Source organism: Elaeis guineensis, chromosome 10 (genome assembly GCF_000442705.2).
Source record: "Elaeis guineensis isolate ETL-2024a chromosome 10, EG11, whole genome shotgun sequence".
NCBI lineage: Eukaryota > Viridiplantae > Streptophyta > Magnoliopsida > Arecales > Arecaceae > Elaeis > Elaeis guineensis.
Window position 1 is genome coordinate 24,661,376 of NC_026002.2, and position 22,796 is coordinate 24,684,171.

Genomic DNA, 22,796 nt, shown 5'->3' on the forward strand with positions numbered 1-22,796 from the left:
TTAAATATATATTGAAAATCGATGATCATATGGACCAATCGGATAAGACGGTGCACTCTATATCAGATTTTTTCTATCATCTGCAGTGCATAAAGAATTTGCCTGCTAAGAAATACTGTCATGTGGCCCTACGAGAGCCCAAGGCCCATCAGCATGCATGGCTCCTGTTTTTTGACAAGTTTTGATGGCTTTTCAGCCTACTATGGACTCTAGCTGGACACATGATCTTTAGATTGCTGCAGCAAATCCAAATAGATTTAAATGCACATCATGCACAAATATTTATAGGTAGAGTTAGGCAAAGATGCATTCGATCGGGTGTATTTAACTCTAAATGTTTCAGAATAAACATCAATGATGGACCTATCAGAATAAAAATTAATATTGTTGATCATCATTTGTGACCCACAAATTACCTAGAAGTAAAAAAAATTATGCATTGTTTAGATCTTCTGCCAATGTATTGGATATATAAAAATGAACAATTTTAATGGTATCATGTAATGTCTTTATTTAATCTATAGCCCAAATGAAATCAAATCAGCTAAAATTTGATCTATACATATTTTAAAATATTTAGATCAAGATTAAGAGTACAGATTTGATCTTAAATAGTTTTAACAAAATTAACGATGGGCCTTTCAAAAATAAAATTCGACACTATTGATGATGAACAATGATATATGAAATATGCTTAAATTAAAACTTATTTACTTTGGAGGGAATGGTAACAATATAACTATAGAGCAAAAGTACACTATAGAATGTATAATTGCTCATCGACACTATTGATTTTGATCTAAATATGTTAAAATATATAAGAATCCAAAATTTAGATGATGCTTCTAGATTATAGATCAAACCAAAATATAATATCATGCCATGAAATTATATATCCATTTCATATCCTTTCGATGCATGGGTCAAAGATATCAAATTTTTATGATTTTTGTGTTATAGATATTTTGCACATCATGGATCATGATCAATGGAATGGATATGTCTTTCGATGTACCTATTATTGATTTTGAATAGAAAGTATCCAAGACCAAATGCTTGAAAGTATCCTGATCTTCAAGCATTTAGTCTAACTCTCTCTTTATATATCACATCTCAAATCCAACATCCGGATCGGGCACATGAGAGAGTGGTATCAGGGCTAGTTTCCTTCTGGATCTAGCAAGTGGGGCTGATCGTTGGTATATGCCGATGGATTAGATATTCTATATTTAGGAGCTAGTCTCTTCTGGACTTTGTCAAGGGGCTGATTATGACCGTAGCCATCAAAGATTAAGAGAAAATTTTATATTTTACTGCAATGCACGTTATATATTTTGAAAAATAAAAATTATATTGGTATATATGTTTATTATAGTTAACTGTTATATTTGAAAAAAAATTTAATTATGCTTGATCCCTCAGAGATATAGATAACTTATTGAGCCTATAATGTTCACTCTCTTTTTTATTTTTTTTGTTTCAGATTCAAAAGAACTTATGGGGCTTAGGATCGATCAATGAGAAGCAAAAGAATTTGGGTGTCACTTGCTTAACTTTCTTTAAATAAAAATTATTTTGAACCTTTGTTGAAGAATTTATTTTTTTATTAAATAAAAATATTAGTGAGATTATTTTTATCATTATCTGAGTTGGATTGATGTATTGATAAGAAGATAGATCTTGCATATTTTTTAGACTCTTGTCCTAAGGAGCGTGAGGCTATCATATGCCTGATTTAAATGCTATATTCGAAATGTGATAGTATATATAAGATGAATTATGCTCCTTTCAAGAAGAGATATTGTCGATTTTTCTTGATTCTAAATTAGTATTAGAGTATCTAAATAGATGATTCACAATAATGAATAATCTATACCACTAAAAATATAGAAACAAAATTATGAATTTTGGTTTCTTATAGTCATTTGAATGTTTGTTATGATATTTTATGTTTAATGATTAATTATCTTTATCAAAAATCAATCTACTCACTTTAGTATAAATAAAAAATGAATATACTTCATTTCAATCTTTATAATATCTTCAAAATATTAGTTTTTAAATATTTAAAAGTATTTGTAACTTCTATATATTCCAAAAAATATATAAAATTTTTGACAAGCTTTCTAAGAAATAGGTAACTCATGATTATTTTTTATTTATGTTGCAATGAATAAGAAATGGTTGTATTTACTATAAAAAATTATTCATTTTATTCTTTATGATATTTTAGAATTTATTTTTAAATATATAAGTATATTGATAGCTTCTACATATTCTTAAATTTATACATAATTTGTTACAATCTTTCTAAGAAATTGATAATTCATGATTTTCTTTATGGAAACTAAAAGAGTAGTGATGCTATTTAAAATAACAAATTCATTAATATTTTTTAGAAAAAAATACAAAGACATCTCTTAAAGTTTAACTCATTTGCATTTGGATCCCAAAAGTTTAAAAAGTTGTAAATATATCCTAAAAATTTTTAAAATTATTGCAAAATGGCCCAACCATCTATTTAGATCCTAACATTATTAATGGAATCGAAAAAAATGAAAATACCCTCACCTCATAAAGGTCATGTTTTGTTATCCATCTACTTGCATAAATCTTAAAGTACCACTTTCTTTATCATTTATCCATTTGCATAGATTTTAAAGTACCATATTTTTTGTCATTCATTTGTCAGCACAGATCTTAAAGTGCTCTTGTCTTAATCATCCATCTAGATGTATAGATCTTAAAGAGCTTTATTCTTTATCATTCATTTGTTTGCACATATTGCAAAGCACTTTATCTATGATCTATTTGCTTACACAGATTTCAAAGTGATTCATCTACGATCTATTTGTCCACATAGATCTCAAAGTATTCAGTCTTCTATCATCTATTGGCTCACACAAAGCTTAAAGTACTTTATTTTCTATCATCCATTTATTTGTACAGATCTTAAAGCATGCCATTCTCTATCATTTATCTACCTGCACAATATTAAAGCATCGTATTCTTTATCATCTATTCATTTACATAAATCTTGAAACATTTCATCCTCTAATACTATCTATCTGCACAGATCTTAAAATACTTCATTCTCTATTATCTATCTGCTTATACAAATCTTGAAGCACTTCATCTTTTATCATTTATCTATTCACATGGATTTTGAAGTGCTCTATCCTCTGTCATTTATCTACTTAATTGTACAAATCTCAAAGTGATCAATTCTCCATCATCTATCCTTTTATATGGATCTCAAAGTATTTCATGCTTTATCATCCATCCATCTACATGCATTTTAAAGCATTTTATTTTTTGTTATTTTTTGCTTATATAGATCTCAAAGTACTCTATATACTATTATTTACATGCCAGCATAGATCTTAAAGGACTCCATATTTTGTTATTCATCTATCTACATAGTTTCAAAGCAATTCATACTCTATCGTTCATCCATATTTTGTTATTTATCTTCAAGTACTCTAAGCTTTATCATTCATCTATTTGCATAAATCTTAATGGATGAAATTGTTTATCTACTGGCACCAATCTCAAAGTGCTACTTTCCTCCTTTTCTTTTAATTTCTGCCAAAACAAAAACTTCTTGTTCTATTGAAAGGAAGGGTGGTTAGGAAATTTTATAAAAATTAACCAATCAACTAACCTTCACGACATAACATTTTGTAATATAGACAGTTAACCATGCTACTTTGCAATGATTTAAAGTTTTGTTGTATGTTTGTAACTTTTTAAACTTTTGGACTCTAAATACAAATGACCCAAATTTTAAGATGTGCCTCTATAAATTTTTTTATTTTTTATATTTTATTTTAAATATTTTTAATATAAACTTGGGCATCATAGTGATTAGGTGTTTACACCCCATTTCAACAATCTAATTGGCAGTCATGAGCAAATGCAACATAGATTAATATTAGGTTTAGTCAAAATGGATTAAAGCCACGTGATCTTTGCTGGACTTGGTGGAGTTTAATCATGATAAAGTTTACTGCATGAAAGGATGAACCCAAAGAGAAAAGTTCTATCACTAATAAGCATGTTGAAAGCTTAAAATTTGGTCACGATCAACCATAATACCCAAAAGAGATCGAGATTACTTGAATGATCTCAAAGATACTTCATAATATAGAAGTATTATATTACAAGCTGATGTAGAAAAGATGGTCAATATAAGCTATGATCGATAATATATGATTATTGGTTTGACGGTTGATGTAGGACAATCATGCTAATAATCATGCATAGTAGAGAAAAACTGGTGTCAATTACCAGAACTATCAAGTGGAACCAGATGTAGATGGTAATTGTCAGAATGAGCAATTATTATATTTTAGTATAAGTAATAGGTATGTGTTGTGTATGAATCATTCTTCAATAATTCAAATCTATATAATTTATCTGAGCTTAGTTCTTAAATTTATCGATAGCTTCTACCCTAGGAGTTATAATCTAAAATTTCTACTATAGTAGCCTAGTACCATATCTCTATCCTTATTCAAATCCAACCTCTTTGAACAATGGTGAAGTCTTTGATAGTCCAAGTATTTGAATCCATACTACTATCTAATCTCCATTGGATTATTATCTTTCTAGCTGATCCAATTTCATTGGCATCCCTGCACATTGATCTATCATAACTATTTAACTTATCATTTTTTCATCAGCCAATAAATTCCTTCATACATCCAAATAGGATAAGAAAGGCAAACACTAGTGCCCTTAGTCGACTGCACCTTTACTCATCTTAAATATTTATATCTTTTGAATATTATCTTTAACTAAAAATTATATTTTTTATCCAAATAAACTTCATATCTCAAAATATTGAGATGTATCATCTTGCATATTCTCTTTTTCAACTAGCTTTCTCCTCATCTCGCACATCAACTTAGATTTCTCTCCCTCTCTCCACGTGCTCTCACCAAACTACCAAGCTCTCTAGCTTTTTTATATCTCATTTCTATCTCTCCTCTTGTCTTTGTCCCTCATCTTCCTTAATCAACCACTTTTTATAATTTGTTGGTTCCTTTTTCTATCCCACTCATATGTTAGAAAAGATTTACCAGCACCTTTTTATCTCATTCAGATGAGCTCTGAAAAATTTGAGGTCCTAGAAAATTCAGTTAGTCGGTGGAGAAAGGATTCAATTGTAGTGGCAATAAGGTTGATGTGCATAGGTATACCATTGGTATCTAATCAGTTGGAAAGATAATGATGAAAATCAAATGGAGGATAAAGAATAGTGTGGGTCTAGGTACTTTAACATTCAAACCACCATCAACATCATTGTTCAAAAATAGATGAGAGGTATACCTCTTGGCTATAGTAAAGTATAGCATTGGATTACGACGGGGTCTAGCACCGAGCTATGGTAGAAGTCTATGTTATATCCACTTTTACGATAAAAATTATTAATGGAGTGAAATTAAGATAAAAGATATATTGAATTAATTATCAAAAGATCATCTCATATAAAGTACAAATTCAATATTTATATCCACTTTTACGATAAAAATTATCAATGGAGTGAAATTAAGATAAAAGATATATTGAATTAATTATCAAAAGATCATCTCATATAAAGTACAAATTCAATATTTATATTAAAATAAAGTAACTACCTACTATAATTGTTGTCCACGTCTACTTCCACTCTTCATGGTTGGGGTAACTGATACCAATTATCTCCTACTACACCTCCCAATGTGGTGCCACTTGTCAAACCAATAGATCTTATCTTATTTATTAGGTTGATAACCCCAATATCACTCATCAGATTGGTAATCATTCTTCCCGTCATATCTCTACTAGCCTACTTTATATCATCATTTCATGTATTTGGCTTCTAGGAGTATTCTCACTTTTTCCTCTACTAGAATATCCTTAGTCAGCTCCTATACAATCTCCATTTGGTCATAGCTCTTGGAATATTCATTATACATATCCTTGCTCCTTGGCACCAATTTGGATACTTGTCTCTTATGTGTTAGTTCGAGTAAGGATGCGGTGAAAATAAATGTTAATCAAATTAAAGACTAACCTAATCTTAGTTTATAACCTAGCATTGAAGTTGTGTTAGAATGTTTAAAGCCAAGTTTGAGTACAAATATGGTTATGAATTTTAAGTATTTTTCTAGATTGGGATTCAGAAATCCAAATAACAGGACTTTCTCAGACTCAGATTTAGGTATTCTGATAGTAGGGTTTCATAGATGTGGACTCGCATATTTGGAGAGTAAGATCTTTTTTAAATTTAGATTTAGACACGGACTTTTGGATATTAAAGTATTTACAAGTCTAGATATTCATATAATTAACATTACTTTAAAAATAGAGAAATTTTTTTTTATCAAAATTGTGAATAAGGGACTTGCTTAAAATTGATATGAATGATCATACATCTTTTTATGTCCAAAAAGTGATCTATTAATTATATAAATTTTTTATGTAAAATATGTGCCACTCTCCCACTTCTTTAAAGCTATCTATATGCCTAAATTATATAATTTAGTATTATTCTTTATCCTTTTCTCAAAATAAAACTTTTGTCAAAATTTGCCTAAAATATTGATTTGCATATATAATGATATTTGATTTATATCAATATTTATTTAGAACAAACATGAATATCATAGGTATCCCATTTGTATTATTTGTTTAGAATAATATAGATATAGAACTAAGTATTTATTTAATATTTATATATATATTTATTTTTACTGAATAAATATAAATATAGATATGGATATATATGACTTATATCCGATCATTTTTCAATCCTGTCGGAAACAATTACTCTTCAATGGTCTGTTTGTTTCAGGCAGCTTGAAACTTTAAGTACGATAATTGCCATTCAAACTTAGCTCTCCATTTGTATTTAAGAAGAATTGCTTGGGGGGTGGGTTAGATGGACCCAATTTAGCAACCTGACAGCATACTTAAAGTTTTTTTTTTTTTTTTTTTCTTTAAAGGAAAACATACTAAAAGCTATAAGAAGCCCTGCTAGTCAGCAATAGGTCCTCATTGGGGCTTGATTTTCAAATAGGTTCATGCATGGACTTTATGAAATCAGACCCAACCCGACTGACCTGATCGAAGACTAGGCCTGCAACATATAGTTGTTCAAAATTTTAAGTATTGCCTTAAAAACTCAAACTACCTGACTCGAAAGATCTGATCCAACCCACACCCAAGTAGTGATGGGTTGGATTTGGGTCTAAATCACAGACCTAAAGCCAATTGGATCTATTCCCACTTCCAGCCCTCAATTCACGAAAAGTGGGGTTGCAAAACTTAGGCCCATTTTTTATCTGGCCCCAGTCTCTGATTAAATCTATTGGGCCATGGATCTCTCCATATGCCCTCCAAATCCTATAGACCTACGAGCATGAGTATAATCATCCATCACCCCCTTTTTTTTTTTTTTTCCCCAAAAAACGTATGTTTCTTTTCACCCAAAAAAACATATGTTTTTTGATGATGTAATAAGTCATAGAATATCAGCTTCACATTTTTTTTAATTAATACTTTAACATATTTCAAATGATTTGTTAACATATAAAAAAATTTTAAATAACAATTAAAATAATATTTTATTGTGATTGGCGATGAAATTGTTTATATATGTGATATTATGAGTTTGCTAATATATTTAACATAATTTGTTTTATTCTACTTACGTGCACCGGCCTTTTTCTTACCTTTCCTACCCTGTCGAAAGAAGAAACGCGATGGGACGAGGGATTCTTCTGCTCCGCCCTTCACTCCTCCGCCCCCTTCTCCACGCCCACCTCTTCAGAAACCCTCTCCCCGCCCACAACCCTCCTCCTCTCCTTTCCCGCCATGGAGTCCTTCCCTCGCCTCCCAATGCCTCCCGCCCGCTTCTCCTCCCCCCTCCCGCGCCTCCTCGGACGCTCTCCTCCTCTCCCGCCGGCCCTTCTCCTCCTCTTCGAGTAGTCTTCTTCTCCTTCTGTTCTCTCTCCATTTCATATTGCTTCGAGTGTTTAATTCTTTTGGGTAATGGTTTGCAGGCCCATCGAACATTGTTCTCATCGGCTCCGACGAAGCATTGAACACCGCACTCACCAAGGTTCAGGGTCGGTAGATTCTTTGTGCATCTCGATGATTTTGTTTGATTTGCTTTTTGTTGTGCTAACGGGAGGAAATTGTAAAGTTTCTTGGATTGTAATTTGGTTACAGATGAGAAATTGCCGGCACTTTTCTACTTCACGGCCGTGTGGTGCGGGCCTTGTAAGATTCTGCTTGAACTTTGCATGATTTGAATTATAGATCTCTGTGCATGGCTTCTGACCTTTCTTTTTGCTATGTTTTCTGGGAGTATCCCCTTAAAGAGCAGCATGCGAGTTCTAGTTGTAGGCTCTGAGGCATGCTACAGCATTTTTTTTCCCTCCTTATGCTAAATTTTTTTTTGGTGTTTTATCTAATTTTTGGTGTTTCTTGATAAAAATGAGATGAAATTTTCAAACGTTATAAAAAAGGGAAACAAAATGTGAAACAAAATATAAGTATAAGATTTATTAAGTAAATTTTTGTCATGCATTCAAGGGTTACTGTAGTCAACTAATCAGAACTATGGGGCTTACTCTAGATGAGAACTTAAAATGATATTTCACGAAACAAAGGAATAGAATAGAATGTAGTAATTGTATATCTCATCAAATAAAAAACAAATAAAATACCTGGCAACTCAGGGATCCAACAAATTAAATTCGAGTGGCTAAAATTAGGTGAAATTTGTATTGACTTGAGTGCTTTTAGGCTTTGTCTGGACAAAGAGGCAAAATTTGTAAAAGTAAAATGATGTTACAGCAAGGTCTTGGTGAGAAGATATGAGTTAATGGTGGTACACATGTAACTAATTATTTTAGTAAGTTGGACTTTATAGATGATCAAGATCGACAGGTTTTGGTGGCAAAGGATTGAAAAAGTAGTTTTTTTAATGTCCATAGAATCCTTTCTATTTCAAACCATATTCCAATTTTATCAGTTTCAGAAACAGGAACTAGGGTTCAAAGCTTTTTGGACTGAATAAAGAAATGTGACTAAAGAATCTTGATCTTGGAGTGTTGAAGGCTTGGTGTTACCTGGATGTTGGAGTAGTAATGTGTTGTGGCATAAGGTAGAAACTTGAAATGTATTAAGATCATATATAATGTTGAAGTCAATTTTGGGAATGTGGGGTATAATCTTTTATGTTTGCTGGAGCCTGCAGGAGATCCAAGATTCAAATCTTTTGGTATTCATGATATAAGACACATAACTTGGATGAACTTTTGCTCTTATTCATGTTATTAAGATGATTTTTAGGCTGGTACTTTTGGTCGTACTACAAGAGTGCCGTCCTGGAATGCCAATGCAAGCATTTTTATCTTCATTCCATAGAATGGCTTTGCTTATAATGTCTAATTGCCCGTAGTCCTTATGTAAAAAATTTACATGTTAACTGAAAAAGTGTTTATTTCAACATACTAAAGAAATCAATTTGATTGATTATGTTTGACAATTAATGTTTCTTTCAATAAGATGATCACGTTTTTGGGAAGTATTAGAGATATTAAATTGAAAAGTCCAATCTTAATCACATTGGTAACAAAAATTCAAAAAACAAATTTGTGGGGATTGAAAAAAAGGCTAACTCCAATACTAAATCCTGGAGGCATCTTCTATTCTTTTGTGGGGCTTTTGCAAAAAATAGCCTACTTTAGTTTACTTTTGCAGATTCAGACCACTTCTATTTTACCACAAGACTGACCCAGGTTTAAATTTTTGGTGCTTTTGTCCCTGGCTTCAGCGGGTACTCTCCAGTCATATGTTTAAGCATATTTGAATGCACATATTTTTTATGATGAATGCACATGAGTCATAATGAGTGCATGTATTTTTATGCCAATGCACATATTTTAATACTGACTGCACATATTTATTGAGTGTGCTCCTTGTGCTTTTATGCCAATACACATATTTTAATACTGAGTGCACATATTTATTGAGCATGTAATGCATTCACTAGTTGGAGTGTATTCATGTGGCCAGTGCCCTTTCTGCAAAATTCTCTTCTTTTGTTTCATGGATATGAATCAGAGACATTTCTCGATTTTACATTTTAAATGTTTAAATTGTTCTAAGTGGTTGACTAACATAAAGTGGACATCATGAAAGATATTTGACAAGAATTCAGGCAAAGACAATGAAATTTTGATAGGTTATAAGTTTTATTTTATTTTTTTCCCATTAGGAAGACTGAGAATATGTTCAGGGTCTGTTTTTCAAATACTCCAAAATTACATGAAATGTACCATCGACCTTTTTCTATTATTAGCTTGCATGCCTCATGAATGCATGCATAGTGCTGCATGCTCTTCTGCTGTAGGGTTTACACAAATTATATTCTACATCATGTAAAATATATTTTTCTATCAGAAAGTGAAGTGTATTGTATTACTTATTTTCTTGAAGTTTCACTCTTTTGCTGTTTTTGTTTTGTAGGCAGGTTTATATCTCCAATAATTGAAGAGATGAGTCTGAAATTCCCACATGTCACTACTTATAAGATTGACATTGATCTGGTAACTTGAATTTGTGTTGTTTATATATATATTGTTCATTTTGAAAATAGAAGTCATTTTCTTCCTTACTGGTCTAGACTCTATAGTGTGGGTATTGTTGTTTTAACTTTTAAACTGATGAGGTTCCCCTTTGGTCTTGACATTTTAACACCAGCAACCTGCTCTCCGCTGTGTGGGTGATCCCTGAAGCATATATATGGTTGGTTTTGGTGGCCAAGATACCTGCAGTAGATAAGCTCCAACTTAGGGGTTTCTTTTGATAAACATGTCCAATGTTTTCATAGGGGGTCTGGAGCTGAGCAATTGTCCATTGCTAAAATATTCTGTTGGGAGATTTGAGGTCATTCAGTGATGCCCAAAGCCCCCAAGGAATTCTATTGAAAATGGACTATGCATTATAGCTTACAAAGTTAGCTTACTTTACATACATCTTTCGCTGGACAGTTCTGTAGGTTGTAAGGAGCAGGAAGAAGCAATATGTTAACAGGGTACATGCATGCTTCATTAGTGATAAAATTGATGCAACTTTCTGTAATTGCACAGTTAAATCTATAGGGAACTCAAGGTTTTGCTTTGCATCAATAGGGTGATCATTTGGTCTCCATTGCAGTTAGGTAGTTGGATTGGCTGATCCAGGTATCATGTATTGCTTGGTTGTTACAGACCATTGTTTATGCATGTATTTCTTCTAATAAAATTTCTAACTGCCATGTTTAAAATGTAATTTTTAGCTGGTAATTTATGCTTGAATTTGCATCAAATTGCAGCATATAGCATATAAATCTGACCATTTATGGCTAGGCATAGATGTGGTTCCATATAGGTATACATGCATGTACATGTAGAATGTGAACACCCATAAATATGTGTACACCTACATATTTTTATGTCTGTCCACATATGTAGATAAATATATTTTCTCTGTCTTTGATTAACTCCTAGAGAGTGTGAAAATTCATTCAGCAGGTCCATGACAATGTCAAGAGAGGATGAATATCTGTTGTCCAAGCACAACCTGATTGCTTGTATTTGTATTCTAGAATAATATAGTCATGTGATCCTATTTACCTGACTTTTCCAGTTTCTTGCTCTTAGAACAATCTAAAGATATGGATAAGGTGCCCCTTTACTCTAGATGTCATCATTCAAAAATTAACCCTCGAATTAAATTTGTTGCCCTCTAGAACTACTAGATCTATTGTCGAAGTTCATTTTCTACAAGGAACTCTTCACCTCAATCAAAATTTTTATTAAAAGACAATGTAGGCTGCCTTTTTCTAGCTTTAAAGCCCTAAGATTGCTTTTTGTGGAGTCGGACTGAACTTGAAAACAGGTTTTTATGCCCTTACATGTGCTTCCTATCATTACATTACAACTTTTCTGTCCTGTTTTCAGAAATGGGTAAACAAACCATTCGAATGATCTGGATCCTAGATTTAGTAGTCCCCTAGGCTTACCTGGCTACAGCAAGTTGTTCCCAAGTTTTTCGGTATGTTAGTTCTTTAACTTGTTTCCTTTCTTTCTACTTGTACACTTGGTGAGAAAGCATATTCATTTTCATTCCATTGCCTGACATCATGTAAAAGTGAAGGTAACCGTTGAACAGCTACGAGATAAACAGAAAAATGGTTCACTGCATGCATGATTTGGAGTTCGATGATGGTGAGGTGCTTGAGATTAAAATATTTAATGCCAAAGCTACATTAAGAAATATGAGACCATCTGAATTTTCATAAAGTATTCTCTATTTCTAATATTTTTCAGTTGCCTGAATACTTGAATACCAGTCCTATATTCGGTGGTGAAGATTCAGGCATGCACAATGGTCATGCTGAAGATATGAACTTCAAGAAGCAAGAATTCAGATTACCTCCTGTTCTTAGTTGCACAGATACTTTTATGTGTTAGAAGTGAAATTGATGTGAAAAAAGATGGTGGGTATCATGAATCCCCTATCAGCTGGAATAGTCATCCATTATCTGATCAAACGTGGATATGGACTGAAGATTTCCAGGATTTGGATCCATATCTTTATGTGAGATATCTGTCTATTCACCTGTTAAAATAATGGAAGAGAAGTATAATTTAGAGTATCAAAGAGATGGGAAAGGAACTAATAAAACATAAAAGACAAGAAAAGGGAATAAATGTATTTGAGTTATATTAAAGTCCTATTTTAGCTGACAGGTTGGGTTGATAAATTCTTATAGTCGTTTGTGTTTATGTATTGGACTGGTTAAACATCTTTATATTAGGCTCCATGAAGTTCCTATTTTTTTAACTTAAAAAAAACAATTCTAAAATAGGGTTGTTATTATGCAAAGGGCTAGGGAAGGTGAGTTTAAGTGTCACTTTCTCATCTTCTTTTTAATTGATGGATTCCCGCTAGCAGAAGATTTTCTGTATACTGGTGAGTTAGAGACCCATAAATATGGTCATCCATTCTTTGGCTCCACATGCTTGAGTTGGAATAAAATTCTTAAGCAATTTTCTTTGTCTCAAATAATGCTTTTGACGAGGAGCCATTATATAATTATTCTCAAATTTTGATGGCGGTTGAAGTGGCAATAGGTCAGGTTCATGTCAGATTAAGATGTTGGTATTGGAAAAAATTGTCGACCTGGACCCAATCTTTTTGATAAATGGGTCAAATGTCAAAATTTAAATCAAATAACATTATCTATAATGGGCTTAACCATCTAAGGTTGGATGGAGTCGAGCATGCAATGACCCATTCTCCCAATTCATTCACTCCTTCCCTCTTATCTCTCTTGCTCTCAAATCCCTTCACCCAATCCGTAAGCTTAAAACTGATGGAACACAAGCAACATATCTTGACTCCTCCCCTCTTCCTCTAAAGTAAAAATCCATGTTTGATCAACTTCTATTGCTTTGGTGATTGGAATTGCCCCTTGAAGAGAGAGGTGATGCGGTCAATGCTGATTGCACAGAGGACCACTCTTTGCTCTAGATACTTGGGTGGTGTAGTCAACATGGCAGTTGAAGAAGACATGCCAATGGGAGCTCGAGAATTTCTTGAGGGTGGTGAGGTTGTGGTGGACATCAAGGAGCCTGCTAGAGTAGCTGCGGTAGACAGTTTCATTGGGAGAATAACACTTCTAAAGGGGTTGACATAAATGGGGTGGGGGGTGTTGCAATGGGCATACTAGGCGCATAAGCTATTAATGGGGATTGTCTATTGTCTACTCGTGGATGTTCTTATTGCTGAGGTAGTGGTTCTTGGAAGGTTTGGGCTTGGGACCTAGCGAGACAAGGGGCACTACAAAGCAGGAGATCTGGGTTTTGAAGGTGGGATTAGGAGGCAAGGGTTTTAGGGTTACAAGTTCATTGGAGGGATGAGAAGCGAGATAGATTATACCAAGCAAATGTAAGAAAGGCTGAACTTATTCGAAGGCTGCCCCAAATCCTTAATCTTATTCCTACATAAGTTTTAAATGGCTTGGATCATAATCGCGTCGATCCTACCCAATTATTAAAAGGGTTATATAATGTTAGATAGATCAGGACCCTAAACCTCTACCAAACCTGTTTAATAAATAGATAAGTTGATCTGTTTATGACCCAACTTCTTTGTTGCCAAACCGGAACATGCTTCTCTCTGATCAGGTTAACCGATTGGCTTGTTGGGTCATGACTATCACATCAGATGGTGGTGATGACTACCTTGATCACCTTCTTTCTTGGTTTGTCTTTTTCCTCTACTCGTCAGAACTCTTAAATTAGTATTTGATACTTAGTTCTTTATGCTATCCATGTCATCCTATTTATAAAATTTCCCACACCTAGTTTGCTGGTAATAAGCTTCTTGATGCACCCTAGTTTTTTTTTTTCATGCTTTTGGGGTGTAAAATCGATTGCTGCGCTCTTCTGTAACCCTATTTGTCCATTTGATAAAACTCTTTTGGCATCGTGCTTGGAATATCAAGGATCAAGCCTATATCGATCAGTTCTGGGTATGGCATGCGCCGTTTCGAAGATTGTGTTGTCAAAGGGTATCCATGAGTACATATGCATATGCCCTAAACACCCCTGATACAACAATTGGCTGAACCAAATGTGGTTTTAGCCTATATATCATCTTTTTTTGCCTTGATGGTATTCGTTTTTTCAAGAAATAAGATGGGAGTGTCAATTTAAGTGCCCTAGGAATGGTCTCCTGTAAGGGCTGAAGTCCATGATATTATATTTATCACATAAGACCACATAACTTGTCATTGAAAATAAAAGGATTTAAAGCATACATTTTTGTAAGTTGTAACATAATGAGAAACTATGAATGACGTCAAGGTTTCAACGAGACATTTTATATAAGATAAAATTATATTGAAATACAGTAAATATTTCAATTTTCTCCTCTTCTTCGTGAACAAACAATCAGTGCAATCCTTAGATTAGCATGATCTCTTTGTTGCATTAAGTTAAACATCCAAGAAGGAACTGATTTCTACCTAATTCTGGATTAAGTTCCTTACTTTGTATATGCTTTACAACTTGAATTGCTGTTTCTTTACTTGGTCCGAAATTCAAACAATAACATGGTTTTTTTAGCTTGATTTCCAAAAATTCAATGTTGAATCCTACTAAGATAGGCATATGCTGTTCTTAGGATTTCGCTTTGCTTGTTTCCATGTACAAATGGTGGAGAACAAGCTTTTTTTCCCACTAAAAACCATTCTCAAGCAGTACCAAGTGGTATTGCTCAATTTGGACCTTAGCTTATTTGCCCGAACCAAGACCGTCCATACCGTTAGGGTTTGTATGGTATGTACTAAGCAACATGTATCAAGTCAACTGGTTTTTCAAACCTTGCTTTTTACCAATGGCAATACCAAAGAAAGTATCTAGGGATCAAGATACTCTCTGATATTTGCTCTTTTAAGTCATCCTTTAACCGCCTGTCCCCATACCTGCGTGTGGATGTACTGCAAAATGTCTGATCAAGTAGTAAGTAAATATCCTTTGTCGAGGACTGCAGAACCAGTACCAAGAGTGGTGCTAGCCGATCGATAGTACGAATTGGAACAGGTCCATACCGGATTAGACCGGCGCGAACGGACACAAAGGCAAAGCAAGGAATCGGGGAGGAGACAAAGAGAAAGAGGGGAAGGGGAGGGAGGGAGGGAGAGGGTGGCTGGAGGAGACGCCGATGGTGGGCCACAAATGGGTTGTGGGTGTGCTCGGAGGGCTGCCAAGGCCTCCGCTTCTTCTGTCAAATCATGACTGAGAGAGATAGAGAGGGGAGAGAAAGAAAAGGAGGGAGGGGAAGCTAGTGGAGAGCCTCCGGCTGGCTGTCGGACGACGAAATCGTAGCCTGCGGCTCTGTGGGCGTGAAGCAGGGGTGATCGCTCCTGTTTTATGGGATTTTTTTAAAAATTCCGACCATAGTAAAGCCGACAAACTCATTTAAGTAAAGCCGGTAAACTCATTGCCGGCATCACTATTAATCATGATTTAAAAAAAAAGTGGTGAACAGGGACAGTCGCCTCCTGTTTTGCGGCCGCGATTCTTGTCATGCCTTTTCCGCCTCCCGGTGGCTACGGTGGCCATCTGGTGCCCTCCGGTAGTTGCACCTCCCTCCAGTACCCTTGCTCTCTCCTCTTTCTATGTCTTTCGACTAAACGCCCTATCGGGCGACCATAGATCCACGGAGGCCCTGACGGGCCACCGCTGGCCCTCTGGCGGCAGCGTCTCCTCTTTTCCTCCCCTCTTCTCTCTCTCTTTCTCTTTTTTTCTCTCCCTCATCCGGTGTTCTGATTTGGAAAACCGAACTATTCCGGTTTGCAGTCGGTATGGCTTGGAATGTTCGGAACTGCCTGATTCGGATTGGTTCGACGAACCATGCCCCTCATTTATCTAATGCTCCCAATTTTTTTTTTCATGCTACTTGGTGAGTTGGCGCAACCTACTTTTAGAAAAATATAAACTCTATCATATCAAGAGCTCACTAATTAAATCATCAACATCTCAATATTTTTTGTATTCTGTTATTTTTTGTTTCCTCCATGTATACTGCTTGTTAGTCCAAGTGTTTTATTTATGAAAGCCTAAATATCCCTGGTTATGCTAGTTGGTTGATATCTTTCCTTAGCATAAGTGAAGAAATTAGCAGAAGCAAACTTATTTTACTTCGGTTGATAAGTCGAAACTTGATTAATGCACTTATTGAGCTTTGTTATCTCCATTGGTGTATTTTAGAAATATATATTCATCACTTTCTCATTTAGTGTGCCTCTCTTTCTACATTAATTATATTTTTGCTTTATGGTCATAAAGTTCTTGTTAACTTAAAGCTATAATGCTCGGTTTTCAGGAGGGCCTTGGAGGCGCACTAAGCAAGCTAAGGATTTACTCAGTGGTATGCTTTCTGCACTACTATGTTGTTCTTATATTAAGAATAGATAAATGCATCATTCAAAGTTACTGGCAGTATCATTTGACAATTCTATGCATGTTATAATTTTTACTTATCTAGTTATTCTGATGCAACATCTTGTGATAACTATGTTAATAGAGATAATCTATGCAATATTTTAGCAAGGACTTAAAAATTTAGATACAGATCTCTACCAGTTACTGTCTGGTACAGCACGTACTGTGATCTGTGGTTGATTTGGGCTGGTGCACCTATGATTCAGCCCTGGGGGTGTGCCAGGTACCTGTTCTTATCTAATATGGTATGTACTGGCTGGCGCAGGCTGGTATGCATGGTATTTTGTATCCTTGGTTTTGAGTAGTATGGGAACGTATTACTTGTACAAGATTGATAAAGTTTCCCAGAGAAGTTAACAATAGATAAGCTTAATTTCTCATTGTCCTCTAGCAATTTTGGGGTCAGATTGCACTCCAAAACTTTCATTATTTCTACATCGCCATTTAAAATATCCAAATATGAGAAGGATGGATTTATAATAATAATTTTCACTATTGTGTTATGCTATTGATTTAAAATATCAAGGACAACAGTAAACCATGATTCTTTCTCTAAATACTTAAATTGCAATACTAACAAAGTATCTTTTTCAAAGAGGAGAAATTAAGGACTGTTGATTTAGGAAGTAAAATTTGTATTCGTGATTTTCTTTTTAAATCATAAAACCCATATGAGTTTTGAAAACATGTTTCTTTTTCTTGGCATTGACTAGGTTTCTGGGATGTTTTGTTCAACTTTATGCTCACCAATCATTATGAATGAAAATGTTCTCCGGCTATGCTTAAAGTACATGAAGGGTAATTGGGATATGGTGACATGGTCGCAAATGCATCAAAAGTTTAAATGTGGTAAAAACTAGCTTCTTTAACCAGTTGGAAAAATTAATGTGCTTGTATGTCACTATGAAATACAGTCATTGATATCAGTGGATTTGAAATGTCTTTGACTTAGCATTGCTTCTTTCAAGCACGGGGGGGGGGTGTGGGTTATTTGGTTCTTTAATTCTTGTTGCTTGCAGTAAAAAAATGACAAGTTATAAGCTTTGATGCTAAAAGGTGGATTCTACACATCTGGAGTGTCAAACCGAGCTTAGTTAAGATACACTCAGAAAGATGTTCAGTCTTTCCAAGAATTATATGATTCCATGGTCATCATCTCTCTCTAAAGTAACACTTATTCGAGTGATCCTGTTAGCTCTGTCTAAAGACAGACACTTCAGTTAATAAACTGAAAGTAGCAGAACATGTTATATACATGGAAGATGTAAACTAATCAAAACTTGGCCGTTGAGATTGACATGGGAGATTATAGCAAGTTCAAGTGACCTTTCCTTGCTATTGTCTTCAGAATGGGATGTAACTTCATTCTTAGGTTTATAGATAGAGAATCTGTAACGTGGATTACCAAAAGATAATTCTTTAAAACAAAAGTAATTATGAAAGTGGATGATGATGGAGGAAACAATTACAGAGACAGGAAATCAGTAAATCAGTTGTTTACTGGAAGATAGAAAATTTGTTGATGTGACTGTTGACAATTTGACTCCATTTACAAATTCGAATCGATGCAAACAGGTAAAACATCATCTTCGTATATAGACATTCTCTTTAAACTGGATGTCCAAATTAACCATTCATCTTGCCATATGAATTCATTTGTCTGCCTTCCATTTATTGCTTAAACCTTTAACAAGTTCTGGGTTCTTGCACGGGAACAGTTAAACCATCACAAATGGCATATTGTGCCAAAAGTTGCTGTCAGAAATAATGGTTATTGCTAGAACAGACTTACATGGAAGCCTGTAAAGACTTACAGTTGTATTCATCAGGAAGGAAATGAGGCATCCAGTCCATGAGGCCACTGACTGGTTGGTTAACAAGGCAAGGTGCAATGAGGTACTTCTATGGGACTTTATTTTCCCATTGAAGTTTTTGCAAATGGTTTATCAAGATTTTGGAGGGGGAAGCTTTCAAAGATGTAATTAGTACTTCAGCCTCAGGGCTGAACAATGAAAAGAAAATGTAAAAAAGGTCACTTCTGCAAGAAGTTGAGGACAAATAACGTAGGATGAAGTCAAGTTTCTCCAAGAAGTTTGTAATTTTTTCCAAATATGATTTCCATATTAAATAGATAGTAGTTTTTCTTTTGATTACCTTTCCTTTTGCGATATAATGAAACTCATTATATTCATTTGCTTATCTAATTTGGATGTTAGTCTCTAGAGCCAATGACTTCGGCTGTTCTGTTCTCCTAGACATTTTCTGTGCATGTTATTTAGATTTGTCTACTGACAGTTGTTTCTTATGCAGCCTACTTTTCACTTCTTTCAAAACGGTCAAAAGGCTACCGAAATTGTTGGTGCTGATGCCACAAAACTGAAGAACACCATGGAAAATCTTTACAAGTAACTCTTTGGCACTAACGCCTTTTCTAATTTAAACACCTGTTTTTCAGTAACAGTACCATGCTTGTACCTGAAACTGTGCAAAAAATATTTTGATTTCTTATATCGATATTATGATGTGAAGTCTGGGGTGAACCTGATATTGAACATTCAGTTTGGAAATCAAGGAAACCTTCCTTGTCTGTTAAATAATCATTGCCACAATGTAATGAAGTCATGGTAAATTGTTTAAACATTAAGTATGATTCAAGGTTCAAGATCAGGATTACAGAGTAAAAGGGCGTTGCAGATACTTGTGTTGTATTCATGAGATATCTGCTGCATGGGTGTGAGTCACTGAGGCAGGAGATGATGGCACAAGGCTTTGCAGAGGCTGCTTATGCTGTGGTACTAGACTTTTGGGATAATTAAAGTGAAGCATGTGGGATTGGTTTGCATGCTGCACCTGTGTGGCTGCAGGCTTTGCTGGCCACTGCACTGTGCCAACACATCCAGCACTTGGGGGTTTGTGCATGGACCAAACAGGCATGCATCACCTAGGGATAGCATCCTACTCCACCCAAGGGATGGCAGTCAGGCTGGTTTTTCTGGATACCTGACCTGCCTAAACCCTAAAAGGACCCATTTAGCAATATCCTATAGGTTTGGGACGGATTTGGAATTTAACATTGAAATCTGAATGGGTTTGGGATTTGCCCCTTGGGTATTGGCTATCCGAACCTGCTTGTATATAAATACCCAACACAAAACCCTAGCCATCGTCTAAGCTTCTCTATTCGGCCGCTCCAAGCCTCCCACCCGATTAAGACTCCTAATGATGGAAAAAATCAGAGGAAAAATCGGGGGAAAACAAAGAAAAAATAAAGGAAAACAAAAAAGAAAGGGAAAAAATTGAAAGGTAAGACCTTTCCCACATAGATTGATCTTTTTTTTCTTTTCACTTCTTTTTCTTTTCATTTCATTATCTTTTTATGGATCTCTGTGGGAAAGGATAGCACCTGAGAGAGATCGGAGGGGCTTCTTCGGTTCCAATTGGGCTTTTTTCTCGAGCATATGGGGATTTTGTGGGAGTTGTCGCAGTGTGATTTGGTCCCTTGAGGTTTTGACTTTTGAGGGCTTAATCTTGGTAGAAGCATGATTTGGGGGATTTTTGATCGAAAGGTTCCAAGCCTCCCACCTGATTGAGAGTTTGAGACTCCTGAGGACAGAAAAAAAGAGGCAAAGCTGGGGGAAAACAAAGAAAAATCAAGGGAAACAAAGGAAAAATGGTAAAAATTGAAAGTTAAAGACCTTTTCCCACCTAGATTGTTTTTTTTTTTTTCCTTTTTGTTCTTTTTTTTTTTTTTTCCATTTCATTCTCTTTGTTGGGTGGGTTCGGCTACCTATAACTTGACCCGAATAAAGGATAATTGAGCTTGGTTTGGTTACCCAGCGGGTATACCAATTTTAAATGGGACGGATTTGGGATTTTTGGTTAATTTTGTAATTTGGGTTTGGGATGGTGGGTTCAGGTAGTAAGATGTTAAATGGGTTCGGATGTGGGTAGGGTGAAATTTGCTGGTACCCTACCTGTTGCCATCCGACTCCACCCCCTTGCAGGAGGATCTGTGCTCATTAAAAATTGCCTGTTAGATGAATTGTGCTGTACCATCCTGGAAACATAGTGTTCTTAGGACTAATGGCATGAGCTTTTCAAGTCTCTCTGCTTCTCCCTTCACCTTTTCTGCTTATATTAATCTTGGTCCTGTGGGGTATATCATATAGATTGTAGCTGGCATTCAATACAAGACCAAAGCTAATCGTGCGTGTTCCCTGCATGATGATGTCATATATTGCCTGGACTATGTGATTTGACTGAAATACTACTAAATGCTTAACATTTTTTTTTTTTTTTTGAAACAAACAGGAAGGACTAGATAGAAGACACGGTGTGGGAATGGATGCAGTTGTCTATTCTGATGCAAATTTTGGTCTGTGCTTTATCTTTCTCGCATCTTATAGAGCTTGATAATTTTTCAGAACTGTGCTTGTAAAAGATTCAAAAAAAAAAATATTTAATTTCTCAAGAAGTTCCATTAAGTTTTGGACATTTATTTGCTGTGATCTGTTCTGAGGTTAAACCGCAGTCCTAACCATCTCTAATTAGATCCAATTGTGCCAAAGCTAGCGGGGTCTGATTTTTGAGACTTCATAAGCATGAAAGTGCTTAACTGAAGTTCAGCTTATTGCCAGAGCCTACTGTGATCGATAGGAAGTTGAACCAGTCCTTAGCGATCAAACAGACTGTCAATTATGCCATTGTGGCAAATAATCCTCTCTCTATATATGTAATATCAGGGGTGCATAGTGGTTTGTTGCACAAATTGTACTTCAGATAGCTATTCCATGGATTGATCTAAGGTTCTGTTCACCATGCACGGTAGGAATGCAGGGTTGTAGGTGGTTTCGCTACATGTGACCACGACCTGATAACTAGTCTTGCAGACAGGTGGGGTCAGAAGGTCTAGCATCATATGGAGCCGATGTGATTTTCTTTTAGCCTCATGGTTTTAAATTTGGATCTAATCTATTCTCTAAGTGTTGGTCCAGGCTGGGTCCTTGGAAGATTATTTCAAACAAGCTGGGTCTAGGTTGGGCAATTCATGATGCAAACTCACCCCAATGGATTTGGATCTGGCTCAGGTTGGGTCTATGTTGGTGTATGGTATGCGAGGGATAAAATGTAAAATACGCCGTTTCTTTCATCTTTAAAAGGACAATGAGTCATAAACATAACGAGTAAGTTGAGATGTAGAATACGATATTATTGATATAATTTTTAATAAAAATTTCCATAGTTATTCACCGTGCTTCATGATTAATTTCGAGATTTTTTATCTGGAGAGAAGTACCAGTCAACTGAGTAAACATTTGCTGGCATCGTTATACCAATGTGATGACCTTAATTGAGCTTTATACCTACAAATAAGTAGTCTTGATGTCTAACATAATGGTGGAGGCGTTAGGGAGTTCAATCATTAAATTTTCGGGTGAATGTGTTCGCAAATAAAAAATTTTGGCTGAATTGGACTGGATTAGGTTGGGTAAGCTCAGCTCATCTAATATTTGGTCCGTTTTAGATCCAGTTAGACCGGAAGCTGGTTTGCGCCGAGTGAACTAGGAATTGTCTGGTGTGGATCCAAACTGATTCTCTAAAGAGCTCAAAATTTAGATCCTGAGTCAACCCACAGATCCAAAATAATTGGATTGGGTCTCTTGATTCATTGGTTTACCGGACGCTTCTGCAGCACTGCTCGATGAGAGACTTGTGTAGTTATCAAAAAACATATTAGTC

General features: G+C 35.1%; 1 protein-coding gene across 1 annotated transcript; it reads left to right on the plus strand.

Moving 5' to 3' along the window:
• Positions 1-7,698: 7,698 nt before the first annotated feature.
• Positions 7,699-21,551, plus strand: LOC105059885 (thioredoxin O, mitochondrial). Its single transcript, XM_010943379.4, is given in 8 exon segments — positions 7,699-7,899; positions 7,902-7,973; positions 8,052-8,117; positions 8,221-8,271; positions 10,528-10,607; positions 16,939-16,983; positions 19,368-19,462; positions 21,369-21,551. Coding segments are annotated over 8 exon segments (567 nt in total). The 5' UTR covers positions 7,699-7,751; the 3' UTR covers positions 21,379-21,551.
• Positions 21,552-22,796: the final 1,245 nt, after the last annotated feature.